Genomic DNA, 17,793 nt, shown 5'->3' with positions numbered 1-17,793 from the left:
TACTAGATAACAGTCTGGAAGAGGAGGACGAGAAGGGGTCTGTCAACTGGTACCAGTCTGGAAGAGGAGGACGAGAAGGGGTCTGTAGAGGAGGGGGAGTTGTAGGTGTCTGTAGTGGAGGAGGGGGGGGGGGGGTTATAGGTGTCTGAAGTAGAGGAGGGGGGGGGGGGTTATAGGTGTCTGTAGTAGAGGAGGAGGAGGGGTTATAGGTGTCTGTATTAGAGGAGGGGGGTTATAGGTGTCTGTAGTAGAAGAGGAGGGGGGTTATAGGTGTCTGTAGTAGAGGAGGGGGGTTATAGGTGTCTGTAGTAGAGGAGGAGGGGTTATAGGTGTCTGTAGTAGAGGAGGACGAGAAGGGGTCTGTAGAGGAGGGGGGTTATAGGTGTCTGTAGTAGAGGGGGGGGGGGGGGTTATAGGTGTCTGTAGTAGAGGAGGAGGGGGGTTATAGGTGTCTGTAGTAGAGGAGGAGGAGGGGTTATAGGTGTCTGTAGTAGAGGAGGAGGGGGGTTATAGGTGTCTGTAGTAGAGGAGGGGGAGGGGGGGTTTAGGTGTCTGTAGTAGAGGAGGAGGAGGGTTATAGGTGTCTGTAGTAGAGGAGGGGGGGGTTATAGGTGTCTGTAGTAGAGGAGGGGGAGAGGGGGTTATAGGTGTCTGTAGTAGAGGAGGGGGAGGGGGGGTTATATGTGTCTGTAGTAGAGGAGAGGGAGGTTATAGGTGTCTGTAGTAGAGGAGGGGGGGTTATAGGTGTCTGTAGTAGAGGAGGAGGGGGGTTATAGGTGTCTGTAGTAGAGGAGGGGGGTTATAGGTGTCTGTAGTAGAGGAGGAGGGGTTATAGGTGTCTGTAGTAGAGGAGGACGAGAAGGGGTCTGTAGAGGAGGGGGGTTATAGGTGTCTGTAGTAGAGGAGGGGGGGGGGGTTATAGGTGTCTGTAGTAGAGGAGGAGGGGGGTTATAGGTGTCTGTAGTAGAGGAGGAGGAGGGGTTATAGGTGTCTGTAGTAGAGGAGGAGGGGGGTTATAGGTGTCTGTAGTAGAGGAGGGGGAGGGGGGGTTTAGGTGTCTGTAGTAGAGGAGGAGGAGGGTTATAGGTGTCTGTAGTAGAGGAGGGGGGGGGTTATAGGTGTCTGTAGTAGAGGAGGGGGAGAGGGGGTTATAGGTGTCTGTAGTAGAGGAGGGGGAGGGGGGGTTATAGGTGTCTGTAGTAGAGGAGAGGGAGGTTATAGGTGTCTGTAGTAGAGGAGGGGGGGTTATAGGTGTCTGTAGTAGAGGAGGGGGAGAGGGGGTTATAGGTGTCTGTAGTAGAGGAGGGGGAGGGGGGGTTATATGTGTCTGTAGTAGAGGAGAGGGAGGTTATAGGTGTCTGTAGTAGAGGAGGGGGGGTTATAGGTGTCTGTAGTAGAGGAGGAGGGGGGTTATAGGTGTCTGTAGTAGAGGAGGGGGGTTATAGGTGTCTGTAGTAGAGGAGGAGGGGTTATAGGTGTCTGTAGTAGAGGAGGACGAGAAGGGGTCTGTAGAGGAGGGGGGTTATAGGTGTCTGTAGTAGAGGAGGGGGGGGGGGTTATAGGTGTCTGTAGTAGAGGAGGAGGGGGGTTATAGGTGTCTGTAGTAGAGGAGGAGGAGGGGTTATAGGTGTCTGTAGTAGAGGAGGAGGGGGGTTATAGGTGTCTGTAGTAGAGGAGGGGGAGGGGGGGTTTAGGTGTCTGTAGTAGAGGAGGAGGAGGGTTATAGGTGTCTGTAGTAGAGGAGGGGGGGGGTTATAGGTGTCTGTAGGAGAGGAGGGGGAGAGGGGGTTCTAGGTGTCTGTAGTAGAGGAGGGGGAGGGGGGGTTATAGGTGTCTGTAGTAGAGGAGAGGGAGGTTATAGGTGTCTGTAGTAGAGGAGGGGGGGTTATAGGTGTCTGTAGTAGAGGAGGAGGGGGGTTATAGGTGTCTGTAGTAGAGGAGGAGGGGTTATAGGTGTCTGTAGTAGAGGAGGGGGGGGGTTATAGGTGTCTGTAGTAGAGGAGGAGGAGGGGTTATAGGTGTCTGTAGTAGAGGAGGGGGGTTATAGGTGTCTGTAGTAGAGGAGGAGGAGGGGTTATAGGTGTCTGTAGTAGAGGAGGGGGGTTATAGGTGTCTGTAGTAGAGGAGGAGGGGTTATAGGTGTCTGTAGTAGAGGAGGAGGGGGGGTTATAGGTGTCTGTAGTAGAGGAGGAGGGGGGTTATAGGTGTCTGTAGTAGAGGAGGAGGAGGGGTTATAGGTGTCTGTAGTAGAGGAGGAGGAGGGGTTATAGGTGTCTGTAGTAGAGGAGGAGGGGGGTTATAGGTGTCTGTAGTAGAGGAGGAGGGGTTATAGGTGTCTGTAGTAGAGGAGGAGGAGGGGTTATAGGTGTCTGTAGTAAAGGAGGGGGGGTTATAGGTGTCTGTAGTAGAGGAGGAGGGGGGTTATAGGTGTCTGTAATAGAGGAGGAGGGGGGGTTATAGGTGTCTGTAGTAGAGGAGGAGGAGTTATAGGTGTCTGTAGTAGAGGAGGAGGGGGGTTATAGGTGTCTGTAGTAGAGGAGGGGGGTTATAGGTGTCTGTAGTAGAGGAGGAGGAGGGTTATAGGTGTCTGTAGTAGAGGAGGAGGGGGGTTATAGGTGTCTGTAGTAGAGGAGGAGGAGGGGTTATAGGTGTCTGTAGTAGAGGAGGAGGGGGGGTTATAGGTGTCTGTAGTAGAGGAGGAGGGGGGTTATAGGTGTCTGTAGTAGAGGAGGAGGGGGGTTATAGGTGTCTGTAGTAGAGGAGGAGGGTTATAGGTGTCTGTAGTAGAGGAGGAGGGGGGGTTATAGGTGTCTGTAGTAGAGGAGGGGGGGTTATAGGTGTCTGTAGTAGAGGAGGGTTATAGGTGTCTGTAGTAGAGGAGGGGGGGTTATAGGTGTCTGTAGTAGAGGAGGAGGAGGGGTTATAGGTGTCTGTAGTAGAGGAGGAGGGGGGGTTATAGGTGTCTGTAGTAGAGGAGGAGGGGGGTTATAGGTGTCTGTAGTAGAGGAGGAGGGTTATAGGTGTCTGTAGTAGAGGAGGAGGAGGGGTTATAGGTGTCTGTAGTAGAGGAGGAGGGGGGTTATAGGTGTCTGTAGTAGAGGAGGAGGGGTTATAGGTGTCTGTAGTAGAGGAGGAGGAAGGGGGGTTATAGGTGTCTGTAGTAGAGGAGGAGGGGGGTTATAGGTGTCTGTAGTAGAGGAGGAGGAAGGGGGGTTATAGGTGTCTGTAGTAGAGGAGGAGGGGGGTTATAGGTGTCTGTAGTAGAGGAGGGGGGTTATAGGTGTCTGTAGTAGAGGAGGAGGAGGGGTTATAGGTGTCTGTAATAGAGGAGGAGGGGGGTTATAGGTGTCTGTAGTAGAGGAGGAGGGGGGTTATAGGTGTCTGTAGTAGAGGAGGAGGGGTTATAGGTGTCTGTAGTAGAGGAGGAGGAGGGGTTATAGGTGTCTGTAGTAGAGGAGGGGGGGTTATAGGTGTCTGTAGTAGAGGAGGGGGGTTATAGGTGTCTGTAGTAGAGGAGGAGGGTTATAGGTGTCTGTAGTAGAGGAGGGGGGGTTATAGGTGTCTGTAGTAGAGGAGGAGGGGGGGTTATAGGTGTCTGTAGTAGAGGAGGAGGAGGGTTATAGGTGTCTGTAGTAGAGGAGGGGGAGGGTTATAGGTGTCTGTAGTAGAGGAGGAGGAGGGGGGTTATAGGTGTCTGTAGTAGCGAGGGGGGGGGGGGGGTAATAGGTGTCTGTAGTAGAGGAGGAGGAGGGGTTATAGGTGTCTGTAGTAGAGGAGGAGGAGGGTTATAGGTGTCTGTAGTAGAGGAGGAGGAGGGGGGTTATAGGTGTCTGTAGTAGAGGAGGGGGGTTATAGGTGTCTGTAGTAGAGGAGGAGGAGGGTTATAGGTGTCTGTAGTAGAGGAGGAGGGGGGTTATAGGTGTCTGTAGTAGAGGAGGAGGAGGGGGGTTATAGGTGTCTGTAGTAGAGGAGGGTTATAGGTGTCTGTAGTAGAGGAGGAGGGGGGTAATAGGTGTCTGTAGTAGAGGAGGGGGGGTTATAGGTGTCTGTAGTAGAGGAGGAGGAGGGTTATAGGTGTCTGTAGTAGAGGAGGAGGAGGGGGGTTATAGGTGTCTGTAGTAGAGGAGGGGGGTTATAGGTGTCTGTAGTAGAGGAGGAGGAGGGGGGTTATAGGTGTCTGTAGTAGCGAGGGGGGGGTCCATAGTGCATGGGCATGTTGACGTCTATATTGTTCAGGTTGTTGTTGACCTGGTTGAGGGGAGGGTGGTAGTTGAGGGGGGGCAGGTGGAGGAGCGGGGGCACGTAGGGGGCGGGGGGCAAGGGCTGGCGATGAGGCAGAATGACACGAGGAGGGACCAATAAGGGCGCTCGCACCGCCTGCGGAGGGGGGGCTGCTCGAGGTCGCTTAGCAACCACCACAGGTTCCGGGGGCGGGCCCACTCTCTTCCCTGAAGTCTCTGAGAGGGAGAAAGAGAGAGAGAGAGAGAGAGAGAGAGAAATGTCAGTTAGTCAGGGTGATAGCTGCTAGTCAGGGTGATAGCAGTTAGCCAGGGTGATAGCAGTTAGTCAGGGTGATAGCAGTTAGCCAGGGTGATAGCAGTTAGTCAGGGTGATAGCAGTTAGTCAGGGTGATAGCTGCTAGTCAGGGTGATAGCTGCTAGTCAGGGTGATAGCTGCTAGTCAGGGTGATAGTCAGGGTGATAGTCAGGGTGATAGCAGTTAGTCAGGGTGATAGCAGTTAGTCAGGGTGATAGCTGCTAGTCAGGGTGATAGCTGCTAGTCAGGGTGATAGCTGCTAGTCAGGGTGATAGCTGCTAGTCAGGGTGATAGTCAGGGTGATAGCTGTTAGTCAGGGCGATAGCAGTTAGTCAGGGCGATAGCAGTTAGTCAGGGCGATAGCAGTTAGTCAGGGCGATAGCAGTTAGTCAGGGCGATAGCAGCTAGTCAGGGCGATAGCTGCTAGTCAGGGTGATAGCTGCTAGTCAGGGTGATAGCAGTTAGTCAGGGTGATAGCAGTTAGTCAGGGTGATAGCTGTTAGTCAGGGTGATAGCAGTTAGTCAGGGTGAAAGCAGTTGGTCAGGGTGAAAGCAGTTGGTCAGGGTGAAAGCAGTTGGTCAGGGTGAAAGCAGTTAGTCAGGGTGATAGCTGTTAGTCAGGGTGATAGCAGTTAGTCAGGGTGAAAGTCAGGTTGATAGCTGTTAGTCAGGGTGATAGCAGTTAGTCAGGGTGATAGCAGTTAGTCAGGGTGATAGGGTGATAGCTGTTAGTCAGGGTGATAGCAGTTAGTCAGGGTGATCGTCAGGGTGATAGCTGTTAGCCAGGGTGATAGTCAGGGTGATAGCTATTAGTCAGGGTGATAGTCAGGGTGATAGCAGTTAGTCAGGGTGATAGTCAGGGTGATAGCAGTTAGTCAGGGTGATAGCTATTAGTCAGGGTGATAGCAGTTAGTCAGGGTGATAGCAGTTAGTCAGGGTGATAGCAGTTAGTCAGGGTGATAGCTATTAGTCAGGGTGATAGCAGTTAGTCAGGGTGATAGTCAGGGTGATAGCAGTTAGTCAGGGTGATAGCAGTTAGTCAGGGTGATAGCAGTTAGTCAGGGTGATAGCTATTAGTCAGGGTGATAGCTGTTAGTCCGGGTGATAGTCAGGGTGATAGCAGTTAGTCAGGGTGATAGCTATTAGTCAGGGTGATAGCTGTTAGTCCGGGTGATAGTCAGGGTGATAGCAGTTAGTCAGGGTGATAGCTATTAGTCAGGGTGATAGCAGTTAGTCATGGTGATAGCAGTTAGTCAGGGTGATAGCAGTTAGTCAGGGTGATAGTCAGGGTGATAGCAGTTAGTCAGGGTGATAGTCAGGGTGATAGCTGTTAGTCAGGGTGATAGCTGTTAGTCAGGGTGATAGCTGTTAGTCAGGGTGATAGCAGTTAGTCAGGGTGATAGCAGTTAGTCAGGGTGATAGCAGTTAGTCAGGGTGATAGCAGTTAGTCAGGGTGATAGCAGTTAGTCAGGGTGATAGTCAGGGTGATAGCTGTTAGTCAGGGTGATAGCAGTTAGTCAGGGTGATGGCTATTAGTCAGGGTGATAGCAGTTAGTCATGGTGATAGCAGTTAGTCAGGGTGATAGCAGTTAGTCAGGGTGATAGTCAGGGTGATAGCTATTAGTCAGGGTGATAGCAGTTAGTCAGGGTGATAGTCAGGGTGATAGCTGTTAGTAGATCACCCATAGTTCCAGAAGAACAGTATTACAGCATTGGGATTTATAAAGAAACGCACTGACCTGCGTTCTTCTTGTTGAGCTCTTTCTCGCCCTCTTTCTGAATCTCCTGAATGATGCGCTCGTCATCTTGCTGTAGAGAGACACACACACATTAGCTGGTCCCCTGTAAGCTCAGCTGGTAGAGCATGGTGCTAGCAACGGCAGGGTAGTGGGTTCGATTCCCGGGAACCACCCATACTAAGACGGTTTGGATATGGCTGAAAGCCATATCATATTATTATAATTAGCTGTTGGCCAAGAACGCCTTGGTTGGCTAGCGTGTTAGCTATTTGTTGGTTTGGAATGGCTAGCGTGTTAGCTCTTTGTTGGTTTGGAATGGCTAGCGTGTTAGCTCTTTGTTGGTTTGGAATGGCTAGCGCGTTAGCTCTTTGTTGGTTTGGAATGGCTAGCGTGTTAGCTCTTTGTTGGTTTGGAATGGCTAGCGCGTTAGCTCTTTGTTGGTTTGGAATGGCTAGCGTGTTAGCTCTTTGTTGGTTTGGAATGGCTAGCGTGTTAGCTCTTTGTTGGTTTGGAATGGCTAGCGTGTTAGCTCTTTGTTGGTTTGGAATGGCTAGCGCGTTAGCTCTTTGTTGGTTTGGAATGGCTAGCGCGTTAGCTCTTTGTTGGTTTGGAATGGCTAGCGTGTTAGCTCTTTGTTGGTTTGGAATGGCTAGCGCGTTAGCTCTTTGTTGGTTTGGAATGGCTAGCGCGTTAGCTCTTTGTTGGTTTGGAATGGCTAGCGCGTTAGCTCTTTGTTGGTTTGGAATGGCTAGCGTGTTAGCTCTTTGTTGGTTTGGAATGGCTAGCGTGTTAGCTCTTTGTTGGTTTGGAATGGCTAGCGCGTTAGCTCTTTGTTGGTTTGGAATGGCTAGCGCGTTAGCTCTTTGTTGGTTTGGAATGGCTAGCGTGTTAGCTCTTTGTTGGTTTGGAATGGCTGGGGGTCCCTGAGGAGAGATTTGGAACACTGGGGGTCCCTGAGGAGAGGTTTGGAACACTGGGGGTCCCTGAGGAGAGGTTTGGAACACTGGGGGTCCCCAAGGAGAGGTTTGGAACACTGGGGATCCCGAGGAGAGGTTTGAGAACACTGGGGGTCCCTGAGGAGAGGTTTGGAACACTGGGGGTCCCGAGGAGAGATTTGGAACACTGGGGGTCCCTGAGGAGAGGTTTGGAACACTGGGGGTCCCTGAGGAGAGGTTTGGAACACTGGGGGTCCTCGAGGAGAGGTTTGGAACACTGGGGGTCCCTGAGGAGAGGTTTGGAACACTGGGGGTCCCTGAGGAGAGGTTTGGAACACTGGGGGTCCCTGAGGAGAGGTTTGGAACACTGGGGGTCCCGAGGAGAGATTTGGAACAGTCAACCGAATCGTTTCTAGGCTTCTTCTCTGGACGTTATATTGCGACTGGCAAATTTAATAAATTAGGTGCATTATCGCCACCGACCTTGTTTGTCTTTCAGTCACCCACGTGGGTATAACCAATGAGGAGATGTCACGTGGGTACCTGCTTCTATAAACCAATGAGGAGATGGGAGAGGCAGGACTGGCAGCGTGATCTGCGTCAGAAATAGAACTGACTTCTATTTTAGCCCTTGACAACGCAGACTAGAAATATAGATTTCTACATTTATTTTGCACCGACGGATTAAATATGTTTTCATTCTACACACAATACCCCATAATGACATCACAATACCCCATAATGACATCACAATACCCCACAACGACATCACAATACCCCATAATGACATCACAATACCCCATAATGACATCCCAATACCCCACAACGACATCACAATACCCCATAATGACATCCCAATACCCCACAACGACATCACAATACCCCATAATGACATCCCAATACCCCACAATGACATCACAATACCCCACAACGACATCACAATACCCCATAATGACATCACAATACCCCATAATGACAAACCAATAACAGGTTAAGAATTTTTTCCAAATGTATTACAAATAAAAATTTGAAATATCACATTTACATAAGTATTCAGACCCTTTACTCAGTACTTTGTTGAAGCACCTTTGGCAGCGATTACAGCTTTGAGTCTTCTTGGGTATGACGCTACAAGCTTGACACACCTATATTTGGGGAGTTTCTCCCATTCTTCTCTGCAGATCCTCTCAAGCTCTGTCAGGTTGGATGGGGAGCGTCGTTGCACAGCTATTTTCATGTCTCTCCAGAGATGTTCGATCGGGTTCAAGTCCGGGCTCTGGCTGAGCCACTCAAAGATGATCAATGGAAACAGGATGCAGCTGAGTTCTATTTCGAGTCTCATAGCAAAAGGTCTGAATACTTATGTAAAGAAGGTATCTGTTTTTATCTTTAATAAATGTGCAAAAATGTATAAAAAACGTTTTTTTGCTTTGTCATTATGGGGAATTGTGATGTCATTATGGGGTATTGTGATGTCATTATGGGGTATTGTGATGTCATTATGGGGTATTGTGATGTCATTATGGGGTATTGTGATGACATTATGGTTTTAATCTATTGTAGAATAAGGCTTTAACGTAACAAAATGTGGAAAAAGTCAATTGGTCTGAATACTTTATGAATTATACTGTATATAATAGGTAGTGTTCACAGTGGGGTCTGTGTGTGTGTGTGTGTGGGTGTGTGTGTTCACAGTGGGGTCTGTGGGTGTGTGTGTGCTCACAGTGGGGTCTGTGTGTGTTACTGTGGGTGTGTGTTACTGTGTGTGTGTGTGTGTGTTACTGTGTGTTACTGTGTGTGTGTGTGTGTGTGTGTGTGTGTGTGTGTGTGTGCTCACCATGGGGTCTGTGTTCGTGTTACTGTGTGTGTGTGTGTGTTACTGTGGAGTGTGTGTGTGTGTGTGTGTGTGCGTGCTCATCGTGGGGTCTGTGTTCGTGTGTGTGTGTGTGTGTTACTTTGGAGTATGTGTGTGTGTGTTACTGTGGAGTGTGTGTGTGTGTGTGTGTGCGTGCTCACCGTGGGGTCTGTGTTCGTGTGTGTGTGTGTGTGCGCGCTCACCGTGGGGTCTGTCCAGAGAGAGCACTTGCGGCAGTGCCTACAGGGAGCGCCAGGGGAACGGGCGTGCTGACAGAAGTGGTTGTATCCACTGATTGGCTCTCGGCACAGGTAACACATGTAGCTTCCACAACGACACCACATCCTGTTACATCCCTCAGACTTCACCAGACCTGTTCCACACTTCACGCACTTCCTGACCCGAGCTGCTGTCATTCGCTCCTCACTGTAGGGGATAGAGAGGAGTTAGGACCCTAGTTAGTGCCCTAGTTAGTGCCCTAGTTAGGGCCCTAGTTAAGACCCTAGTTAGGACCCTAGTTAGGACCCTAGTTAGGACCCCAGTAAGCGCCCAACACCAGACCTGTTCCACACTTCACACACTTCCTGACCCGAGCTGCTGTCATCTGCTCCTCACTGTAGGGGATAGAGAGGAGTTAGGACCCTAGTTAGGACCCTAGTTAGTGCCCTAGTTAGGACCCTAGTTAGGACCCTAGTTAGTGCCCTAGTTAGGACCCTAGTTAGGACCCTGAATAGTCAGATCTGATGGTTCTGGCAGGCTACTTCCTGTCTGTCAGCTGCAGGAAGTCTGAGGAGCTGTGGACAGCAACAACAGGAAGTACTGGACGTGTATGGTAAGTGTGTTTGTAGTGAGTGTATTAACACTGTGTGTGTTAGTGTGTGTGTGTGTGTGTGTGTGTGTGTGTGTGTGTGTCTGTGTGTTAGCATGTATTAACACTGTGTGTTTTAGAGTGTATGTGTGTGTGTGTGCGTGTGTGTGTGTTAGCGTGTATTAACACTGTGTGTGTTAGTGTGGAGAGACAGGAAGCACCCGCCTGCTAAACTTTCTGCCCAGTCATCCGGGAAACAGAGCTGTTTACCCAGTACCCTCTCTGTTGTGAGAGGAACAGGACACATAGCAGGGTTTAGCTCCATGCCTGCACTAACACCTGGGGGGTATTCACTATGAACGAAACAGAACCAACCGAGTTCGTCCATTTAGAAACACTCATTTTCAACGCAACTAGGTCGGCCCTGTGACCAATCACAGCCCAGAGAGTCAACAAGGTGATTGCACAGACGACACAGCTGATATGTCACTAGGTCGGCCCTGTGACCAATCACAGCCCAGAGAGTCAACAAGGTGATTGCACAGACAACACAGCTGATATGTCACTAGGTCGGTCCTGTGACCAATCACAGCCCAGAGAGTCAACAAGGTGATTGCACAGACGACACAGCTGGTATGTCACTAGGTCGGCCCTGTGACCAATCACAGCCCAGAGAGTCAACAAGGTCATTGTACAGACGACAGAGCTGGTATGTCACTAGGTCGGCCCTGTGACCAATCACAGCCCTGAGAGTCAACAAGGTCATTGTACAGACGACAGAGCTGGTATGTCACTAGGTCGGCCCTGTGACCAATCACAGCCCAGAGAGTCAACAAGGTCATTGTACAGACAACACAGCTGGTATGTCACTAGGTCGGCCCTGTGACCAATCACAGCCCAGAGAGTCAACAAGGTCATTGTACAGACGACACAGCTGGTATGTCACTAGGTCGGCCCTGTGACCAATCACAGCCCAGAGAGTCAACAAGGTCATTGTACAGACGACAGAGCTGGTATGTCACTAGGACGGCCCTGTGACCAATCACAGCCCAGAGTCAACAAGGTCATTGTACACTTCACTAGAATCTACTAATTTGAAGGGGTGTCCACATACTTTTGTATATATAGTGTATGAAGGAGAGATAGCAAGGACCCCTCTCTCTGGTCAGGCACTTACAAGGCCACCTGCATGGACCATATTAACATATGAGGGAGAGATAGCAAGGACCCCTCTCTCTCTGGTCAGGCACTTACAAGGCCACCTGCATGGACCATATTAACATATGAGGGAGAGATAGCAAGGACCCCTCTCTCTCTCTCTCTCTGGTCAGTAACTTACAAGGCCACCCTCATGCGTATCTCATCTCGTTCCATGACCTGGTCACATGACTTCCCAGCATGCTCCTTCCACTGGACACGGCACTTCCTGCAGCTCTCCTGGAGAGAGGGGGAGAGGGGAGAGGGGTAGCGGAGGGAGAGAGGGAGGGGAGATTCAGTAAAAACAGTAATGTAGCATCCAAGGTTTAGGTTTTCCCCCCTAAATGAATATGTCAGAGATGGTCACATGTTCTCCTCCCTCGTCTCAATCACAACACAGGTTACAACATCCAACATCCAGGACACAATACCGAGACTTGAGACTGTAGAAATAATGGAAACGAGGGGAGAGGAGAGGGGGATAGGGGAGGGGAGCGGAGGATAGGGGACGGGAGAGGTGAGAGGTGAGGAGAGGGGAGAGGTGAGGAGAGGGGAGAGGTGAGGAGGATAGGGGACGGGAGAGGAAAGGAGGAGGAGAGGGGAGGGGAGAGGAAAGGAGATGAGGGGAGGAGAGGGGAGGTGAGAGGAGAGGAGGGGCGAGGTGAAGGGAGAATAGGGGAGAGGCAAGGGGAGGCAAGAGGAAAGGAGAGGGGAGGAGAGGGGAGATGAGAGGAAAGGCGAGGTGAAGGGAGAAGAGGGGAGAGGCAAGGCGAGAGGAAAGGAGATGAGGGGAGGAGAGGTGAGAGGAGAGGGGAGGAGATGAGGGGAGGAGAGGTGAGAGGAGAGGAAAGGAGAGGGGAGGAGAGGAGAGGAAAGGAGATGAGGGGAGGAGAGGTGAGAGGAGAGGGGAGGAGAGGAGATGAGGGGAGGAGAGGTGAGAGGAGAGGGGAGGAGATGAGGGGAGGAGAGGTGAGAGGAGAGGAAAGGAGAGGGGAGGAGAGGAGAGGAAAGGAGATGAGGGGAGGAGAGGTGAGAGGAGAGGAAAGGAGAGGGGAGGAAATCTCTTCCTAACTAGTGCACGGCTGGGTTGCAAAGTAGAACCAGTAGAATGTTTTAAAAAGGGAGTTGTCTAAACCAAGTGTTCCCGAGCCACTGCAACAGACAGCAGCATTTAGCTACTGCCGCTACCACTGCAGAGGCTGCCTCAAACACTGGCTAGCTGTGGCTCTGGGAGTGACTGTGTGACTGTGTGTGTGTGCGTGAGCGAGGGAGAGAGAGACAGAGAGAGCGCCAGAGAGAGAGAGACGGAGAGAGAGAGAGAGAGAGAGAGAGAGAGAGAGAGAGAGAGAGAGAGAGAGAGAGAGAGAGAGAGAGAGAGAGAGAGACAGAGAGAGAGAGAGAGAGAGCGGGAAGAAGGGAGAGAGACAGACAGAGACAGAGAGACAGAGAGAGAGAGAGAGAGAGAGAGAGAGAGAGAGAGACAGAGAGAGAGAAAGAGAGAGAGAGAGAGAGACAGAGAGAGAGAGAGAGAGAGAGCGGGAAGAAGGGAGAGAGACAGACAGAGACAGAGAGAGAGAGACTGCAGCAGCAGAAGTGTGATCCCTCCCTGACTGCGTGGTTGCCTAGTAACAGCATCTCCACCGGCTCAACATGCTGAAGGACATCTGGGGGACTCAGTTTCATTAAGAAGAAGTGCATCGATGTCGTCGTCCCCACAGTGACCTTACGTACATATCCCAACCAGAAACCATGGATTACAGGCAACGTCCGCACTGAGCTAAACGGCTCAGTTTCGTGGTATCCAATTGTTAGTTAGTTACTATCTTGTCCCATCGCTACAACGGGAGAGACGAAGGTCGAAAGCCATGCGTCCTCCGAAACACAACCCAACGAAGCCGCACTGCTTCTTAACGCATCCAACCCGGAAGCCAGCCGCACCAATGTGTCGGAGGAAACACCGTGCCCCTTGCGACCTAGTTAGCGTGCACTGCGCCCGGCCTGCCACAGGAGTCGCTAGTGTGTGATGAGACAAGGACATCCCTACCGGCCAAACCCTCCCTAACCTGGACGAGGCCAATTGTGCGTCGCCTCATGGACGTCCCGGTCGCACCCGGCTGCGACAGAGCCTGGGCTCGAACCCAGAGTCTCACTGCGATGACCACTGCACCAAACGGGAGGCCCAAAGCTGCAGTCTGGACACTAATCCAGACGCTTAAAAGAAATCCCGCAAAAGGAACACCTACGTGAGAATGCTGTTCATTGACGACAGCTCAGCGTTCAACACCAGGCTTTGTCCCCTCCTGTACTCCCCTGCTCACCCACGACTACGTGACCAAGCACCATCATTAAGTTTGCCGACCACACAACGAATGGTCTGATCACCGTCAACGATGAAGACAGCCAATAGGGAGGAGGTCAAAGACCTGGCAAGTGTGGTGCCAGGACAACAACCTCTCCCTCAACGTCAGCAACACTAATGAGCTAAATCATGGACTACAGGAAATGGAGGTCTGAACACGCCCTCCCTCATTTACATCGCCGGGGCTGTGGTGAAGCAGGTCGAGAGGTTCAAGTTCCTCGCTGTTCAAAAGTGTTATGAAATGTCATGTCATATTTTTTATTGCATAGAACTTCCTTAATGTTACAGGACCCCCAGAAGAAAAGCAGGGTGTTCCTCTGTCCAGTGTCTGTGTTCTGTCCTTTACATATTGATTTTTTAAATCCGAGCCCCTGTCCCCCCCGCAGGAAGCCTTTTGCCAGGCCGTCATTGTAAATAAGAATTTGTTCTTAACTGACTTGCCTAGTTAAATAAAAATGTAAAAATACAAATAGCCTTAGTAGAGCAGTGGGTTAGCATTAGCCAGTTAGCTATAGAGCCTGTCTCCATGATAGCAGAGCAGTGGGTTATCATTAGCCAGTTCGCTATAGAGCCTGTCTCCATGATAGCAGAGCAGTGGGTTAGCATTAGCCAGTTAGCTATAGAGCCTGTCTCCATGATAGCAGAGCAGTGGGTTAGCATTAGCCAGTTAGCTATAGCGCCTGTCTCCATGATAGCAGAGCAGTGGGTTATCATTAGCCAGTTCGCTATAGAGCCTGTCTCCATGATAGCAGAGCAGTGGGTTAGCATTAGCCAGTTAGCTATAGAGCCTGTCTCCATGATAGCAGAGCAGTGGGTTAGCATTAGCCAGTTAGCTATAGCGCCTGTCTCCATGATAGCAGAGCAGTGGGTTAGCATTAGCCAGTTAGCTAACCTGTCTCCATGATAGCAGAGCAGTGGGTTAGCATTAGCCAATTAGCTATAGAGCCTGTCTCCATGATAGCAGAGCAGTGGGTTAGCATTAGCCAGTTAGCTAACCTGTCTCCATGATAGCAGAGCAGTGGGTTAGCATTAGCCAGTTCGCTATAGAGCCTGTCTCCATGATAGCAGAGCAGTGGGTTAGCATTAGCTAACCCAGACAATAGGGAGGGAGAGAGGAGAGGAAAGGAGTGGATGAATAAAGACAGTGAAATATCACACCCTTGTGGCAACAGCCAGAGGATGGGCATGAGTGTGTGTATATTCAGTGTGTATATTCAGTGTGTATATTCAGTGTGTGTGTATTCAGTGTGTGTATACATGAGAGTGTGTGTACATGAGAGTGTGTGTATATTCAGTGTGTGTATATGAGAGTGTGTGTGTATATGAGAGAGTGTGTGTATATGAGAGAGTGTGTGTATATGAGAGTGTGTATATGAGAGAGTGTGTGTATATGAGAGAGTGTGTGTATATGAGAGAGTGTGTGTATATGAGAGAGTGTGTGTATTCAGTGTGTATATTCAGTGTGTGTATATGAGAGTGTGTGTATATGAGAGAGTGTGTGTATTCAGTGTGTATATTCAGTGTGTGTATATGAGAGTGTGTGTATATGAGAGTGTGTGTGTTCAGTGTGTATATTCAGTGTGTGTATATTCAGTGTGTGTATATGAGAGAGTGTGTGTATTCAGTGTGTGTATAATCAGTGTGTGTATATTCAGTGTGTGTATATGAGAGAGTGTGTGTATTCAGTGTGTGTATAATCAGTGTGTGTATATTCAGTGTGTGTATATGAGAGAGTGTGTGTATTCAGTGTGTGTATATGAGAGTGTGTATATTCAGTGTGTGTAGTCAGTGTGTCTCTCATCCTCTCCTCTGATTCAGATGTCCACTCCCTTCCTCTCTGCAGGAACAGCCCTTATAAGGAAACAGAAGGCTTTTACACACAATCTGATTGGGTGGGAGCTGCTGTGGGTGTGGCAGAGGGGAGGAGGGAGAGAGGGGAGTTGGCTCTCTGGAATGAGGTACGGACAGAGCACATGGTCTGGGGAGAGGAAAGAGGTACGGTCAGAGCACATGGTCTGGGGAGGGGAAAGAGGTACAGTCAGAGCACATGGTCTGGGGAGAGGAAAGAGGTACGGTCAGAGCACATGGTCTGGGGAAAGAGGAGCTCCCCCAACACAGATATACTGCTGAAGTGTGTGTGACTCCTCACAAATACAGTCATGTTCACACCTGCAGCTACTCACACACACACACACACACACACACACACACACACACACACACACACACACACACACACACACACACACACACACACACACACACACACACACACACACACACACACACACACACACACACACACACACACACACACACACACACACACACACACACACACACACACACACACTTATTTAATTGCAGTTTATTGCCCTGGCCACATCTGCAGTGCTCAGGCCACATGCCTCCTTGCAGCGTGCCTATTTTTTTGTACCTTGAATTAACTGGGCAAGTCAGTTAAGAACTAATTATTATTTTCAATGGCGGCCTAGGAACAGTGGGTTAACTGTCTTGTTCAGGGGCAGAACAACAGATGTGTACCTTGTCAGCTCGGGGATTCGTTTTTGCAACCTTTCGGTTACTAGTCCAACGCTCTAACCACTAGGCTAACTGTCGCCCTACAAATCTCATAACCACATGTGGAAAACAGTGTGTGTGTCAGTCGGTCAGACAGAAACAAGGGAAGAGAATCTGGGTCAAACATGATCTGAAACACATTTGACATGGATGGAAAACTGGTTTCAACCAATGGGAGGGCAGGATAAGAAGGGCGTGGCATGAGAGTAGTATTGAGCTCTTCCTCACATCACTGTGTGTGTGTGAGAGAGAGAGAGAGAGAGAGAGAGAGAGAGAGAGAGAGAGAGAGAGAGAGAGAGAGACAGAGAGAGAGAGACAGAGAGACAGAGAGACAGAGAGACAGAGAGACAGAGAGACAGAGAGACAGAGAGAGAGAGAGAGAGAGAGAGAGAGAGAGAGAGAGACAGAGAGAGACAGAGAGAGACAGAGAGAGAGAGAGAGTGTGTACTTAGCCCCAGGAATGCACTGAGGAGGAGGAGACGGAGAGAGGAAGACTAGATCAGTCATGGAGCTCTGTCTCCATCTACAGGACAGAGAGGAGAGAACTACAGGACAGAGAGAGAGAGAACTACAGGACAGAGAGAGAGAGAACTACAGGACAGAGAGGAGAGAACTACAGGACAGAGAGGAGAGAACTACAGGACAGAGAGAGATGCAGGGAGGAAGACTAGATCAGTCACGGATCTCTGTCTCCATCTACAGGACAGAGAGGAGAGAACTACAGGACAGAGAGGAGAGAACTACAGGACAGAGAGGAGAGAACTACAGGACAGAGAGGAGAGAACTACAGGACAGAGAGGAGAGAACTACAGGACAGAGAGGAGAGAACTACAGGACAGAGAGAGATGCAGGGAGGAAGACTAGATCAGTCATGGAGCTCTGTCTCCATCTACAGGACAGAGAGGAGAGAACTACAGGACAGAGGAGAGAACTACAGGACAGAGAGGAGAGAACTACAGGACAGAGAGGAGAGAACTACAGGACAGAGAGGAGAGAACTACAGGACAGAGAGGAGAGAACTACAGGACAGAGAGAGAGATGCAGGGAGGAAGACTAGAGCAGTCATGGAGCTCTGTCTCCATCTACAGGACAGAGGGGAGAACTACATCTCAAGACATCAGTCAGTAAGTTAAAGTTTGTACGCAAATGGGTCTTCCAAATGGACAATGACCCCAAGCATACTTCCAAAGTTGTGGCAGAATGGCTTAAGGACAACAAAGTCAAGGTATTGGAGTGGCCATCACAAAGCCATGACCTTAATCCAATAGAACATTTGTGGGCAGAACTGAAAAAGTGTGTGCGAGCAAGGAGGCCTACAAACCTGACTCAGTTACACCAGCTCTGTCAGGAGGAATGGGCCAACATTCACCCAACTTATTGTGGGAAGCTTGTGGAAGGCTACCTGAAACGTTTGACCCAAGTTAAACAATTTCAAGGCAATGCTACCAAATACTAATCAAGTGAATGTTAACTTCTGCCCCACTGGGAATGTGATGAAAGAAATAAAAGCTGAAATAAATCACTCTACTATTATTCTGGCATTTCACATTCTTAAAATAAAGTGGTGATCCTAACTGACCTAAAACAGGGAATTTTTTCTTGGATTAAATGTCAGAAATTGTGAAAAACTAAGTTTAAATGTATTTGGCTAAGGTAAACTTCCGACTTCAACTGTATAAGGACTTCCACATCACCACCCACAGAACGCCCTGGGCTGCCACAGACCCCCCTGGACTGCCACAGACCCCCCTGGGCTGACACAGACCCCCCTGGGCTGACACAGA

General features: G+C 50.0%; 1 protein-coding gene and 1 long non-coding RNA gene across 3 annotated transcripts in view; one reads left to right on the top strand and one right to left on the bottom strand.

The window, feature by feature from the left end:
* Nucleotides 1-3,441: 3,441 nt before the first annotated feature.
* Nucleotides 3,442-4,100, top strand: LOC139421673 (uncharacterized). Of its 2 annotated transcripts, none has more exons than XR_011635664.1 (3): nucleotides 3,442-3,655; nucleotides 3,760-3,919; nucleotides 4,043-4,100. It is a non-coding gene; the product is annotated as an uncharacterized lncRNA (long non-coding RNA). The 2 variants fall into 2 exon arrangements; XR_011635665.1 differs by lacking the exon at nucleotides 4,043-4,100 and having other exon boundaries at nucleotides 3,442-3,558; nucleotides 3,592-3,655; nucleotides 3,760-3,957.
* A 67-nt stretch (nucleotides 4,101-4,167) lies between these two features.
* LOC139422609 (E3 ubiquitin-protein ligase RNF216-like) overlaps nucleotides 4,168-17,793 on the bottom strand; it is a 48,450-nt gene continuing 34,824 nt past the window's right edge. The window contains exons 14-17 of the mRNA XM_071173754.1: nucleotides 11,213-11,310; nucleotides 9,269-9,491; nucleotides 6,276-6,345; nucleotides 4,168-4,457 (exon numbers count right to left, since the gene is read on the bottom strand). Coding sequence (XP_071029855.1) covers nucleotides 4,168-4,457; nucleotides 6,276-6,345; nucleotides 9,269-9,491; nucleotides 11,213-11,310 — 681 coding nt within the window. The remainder of the gene's footprint in view (nucleotides 4,458-6,275; nucleotides 6,346-9,268; nucleotides 9,492-11,212; nucleotides 11,311-17,793) is intronic.

This window comes from Oncorhynchus clarkii, chromosome 12 (genome assembly GCF_045791955.1).
Source record: "Oncorhynchus clarkii lewisi isolate Uvic-CL-2024 chromosome 12, UVic_Ocla_1.0, whole genome shotgun sequence".
Lineage (NCBI taxonomy): Eukaryota > Metazoa > Chordata > Actinopteri > Salmoniformes > Salmonidae > Oncorhynchus > Oncorhynchus clarkii.
Note: the sequence above shows the minus strand (reverse complement) of the source record. Positions and strands in the feature narration are given on the sequence as shown.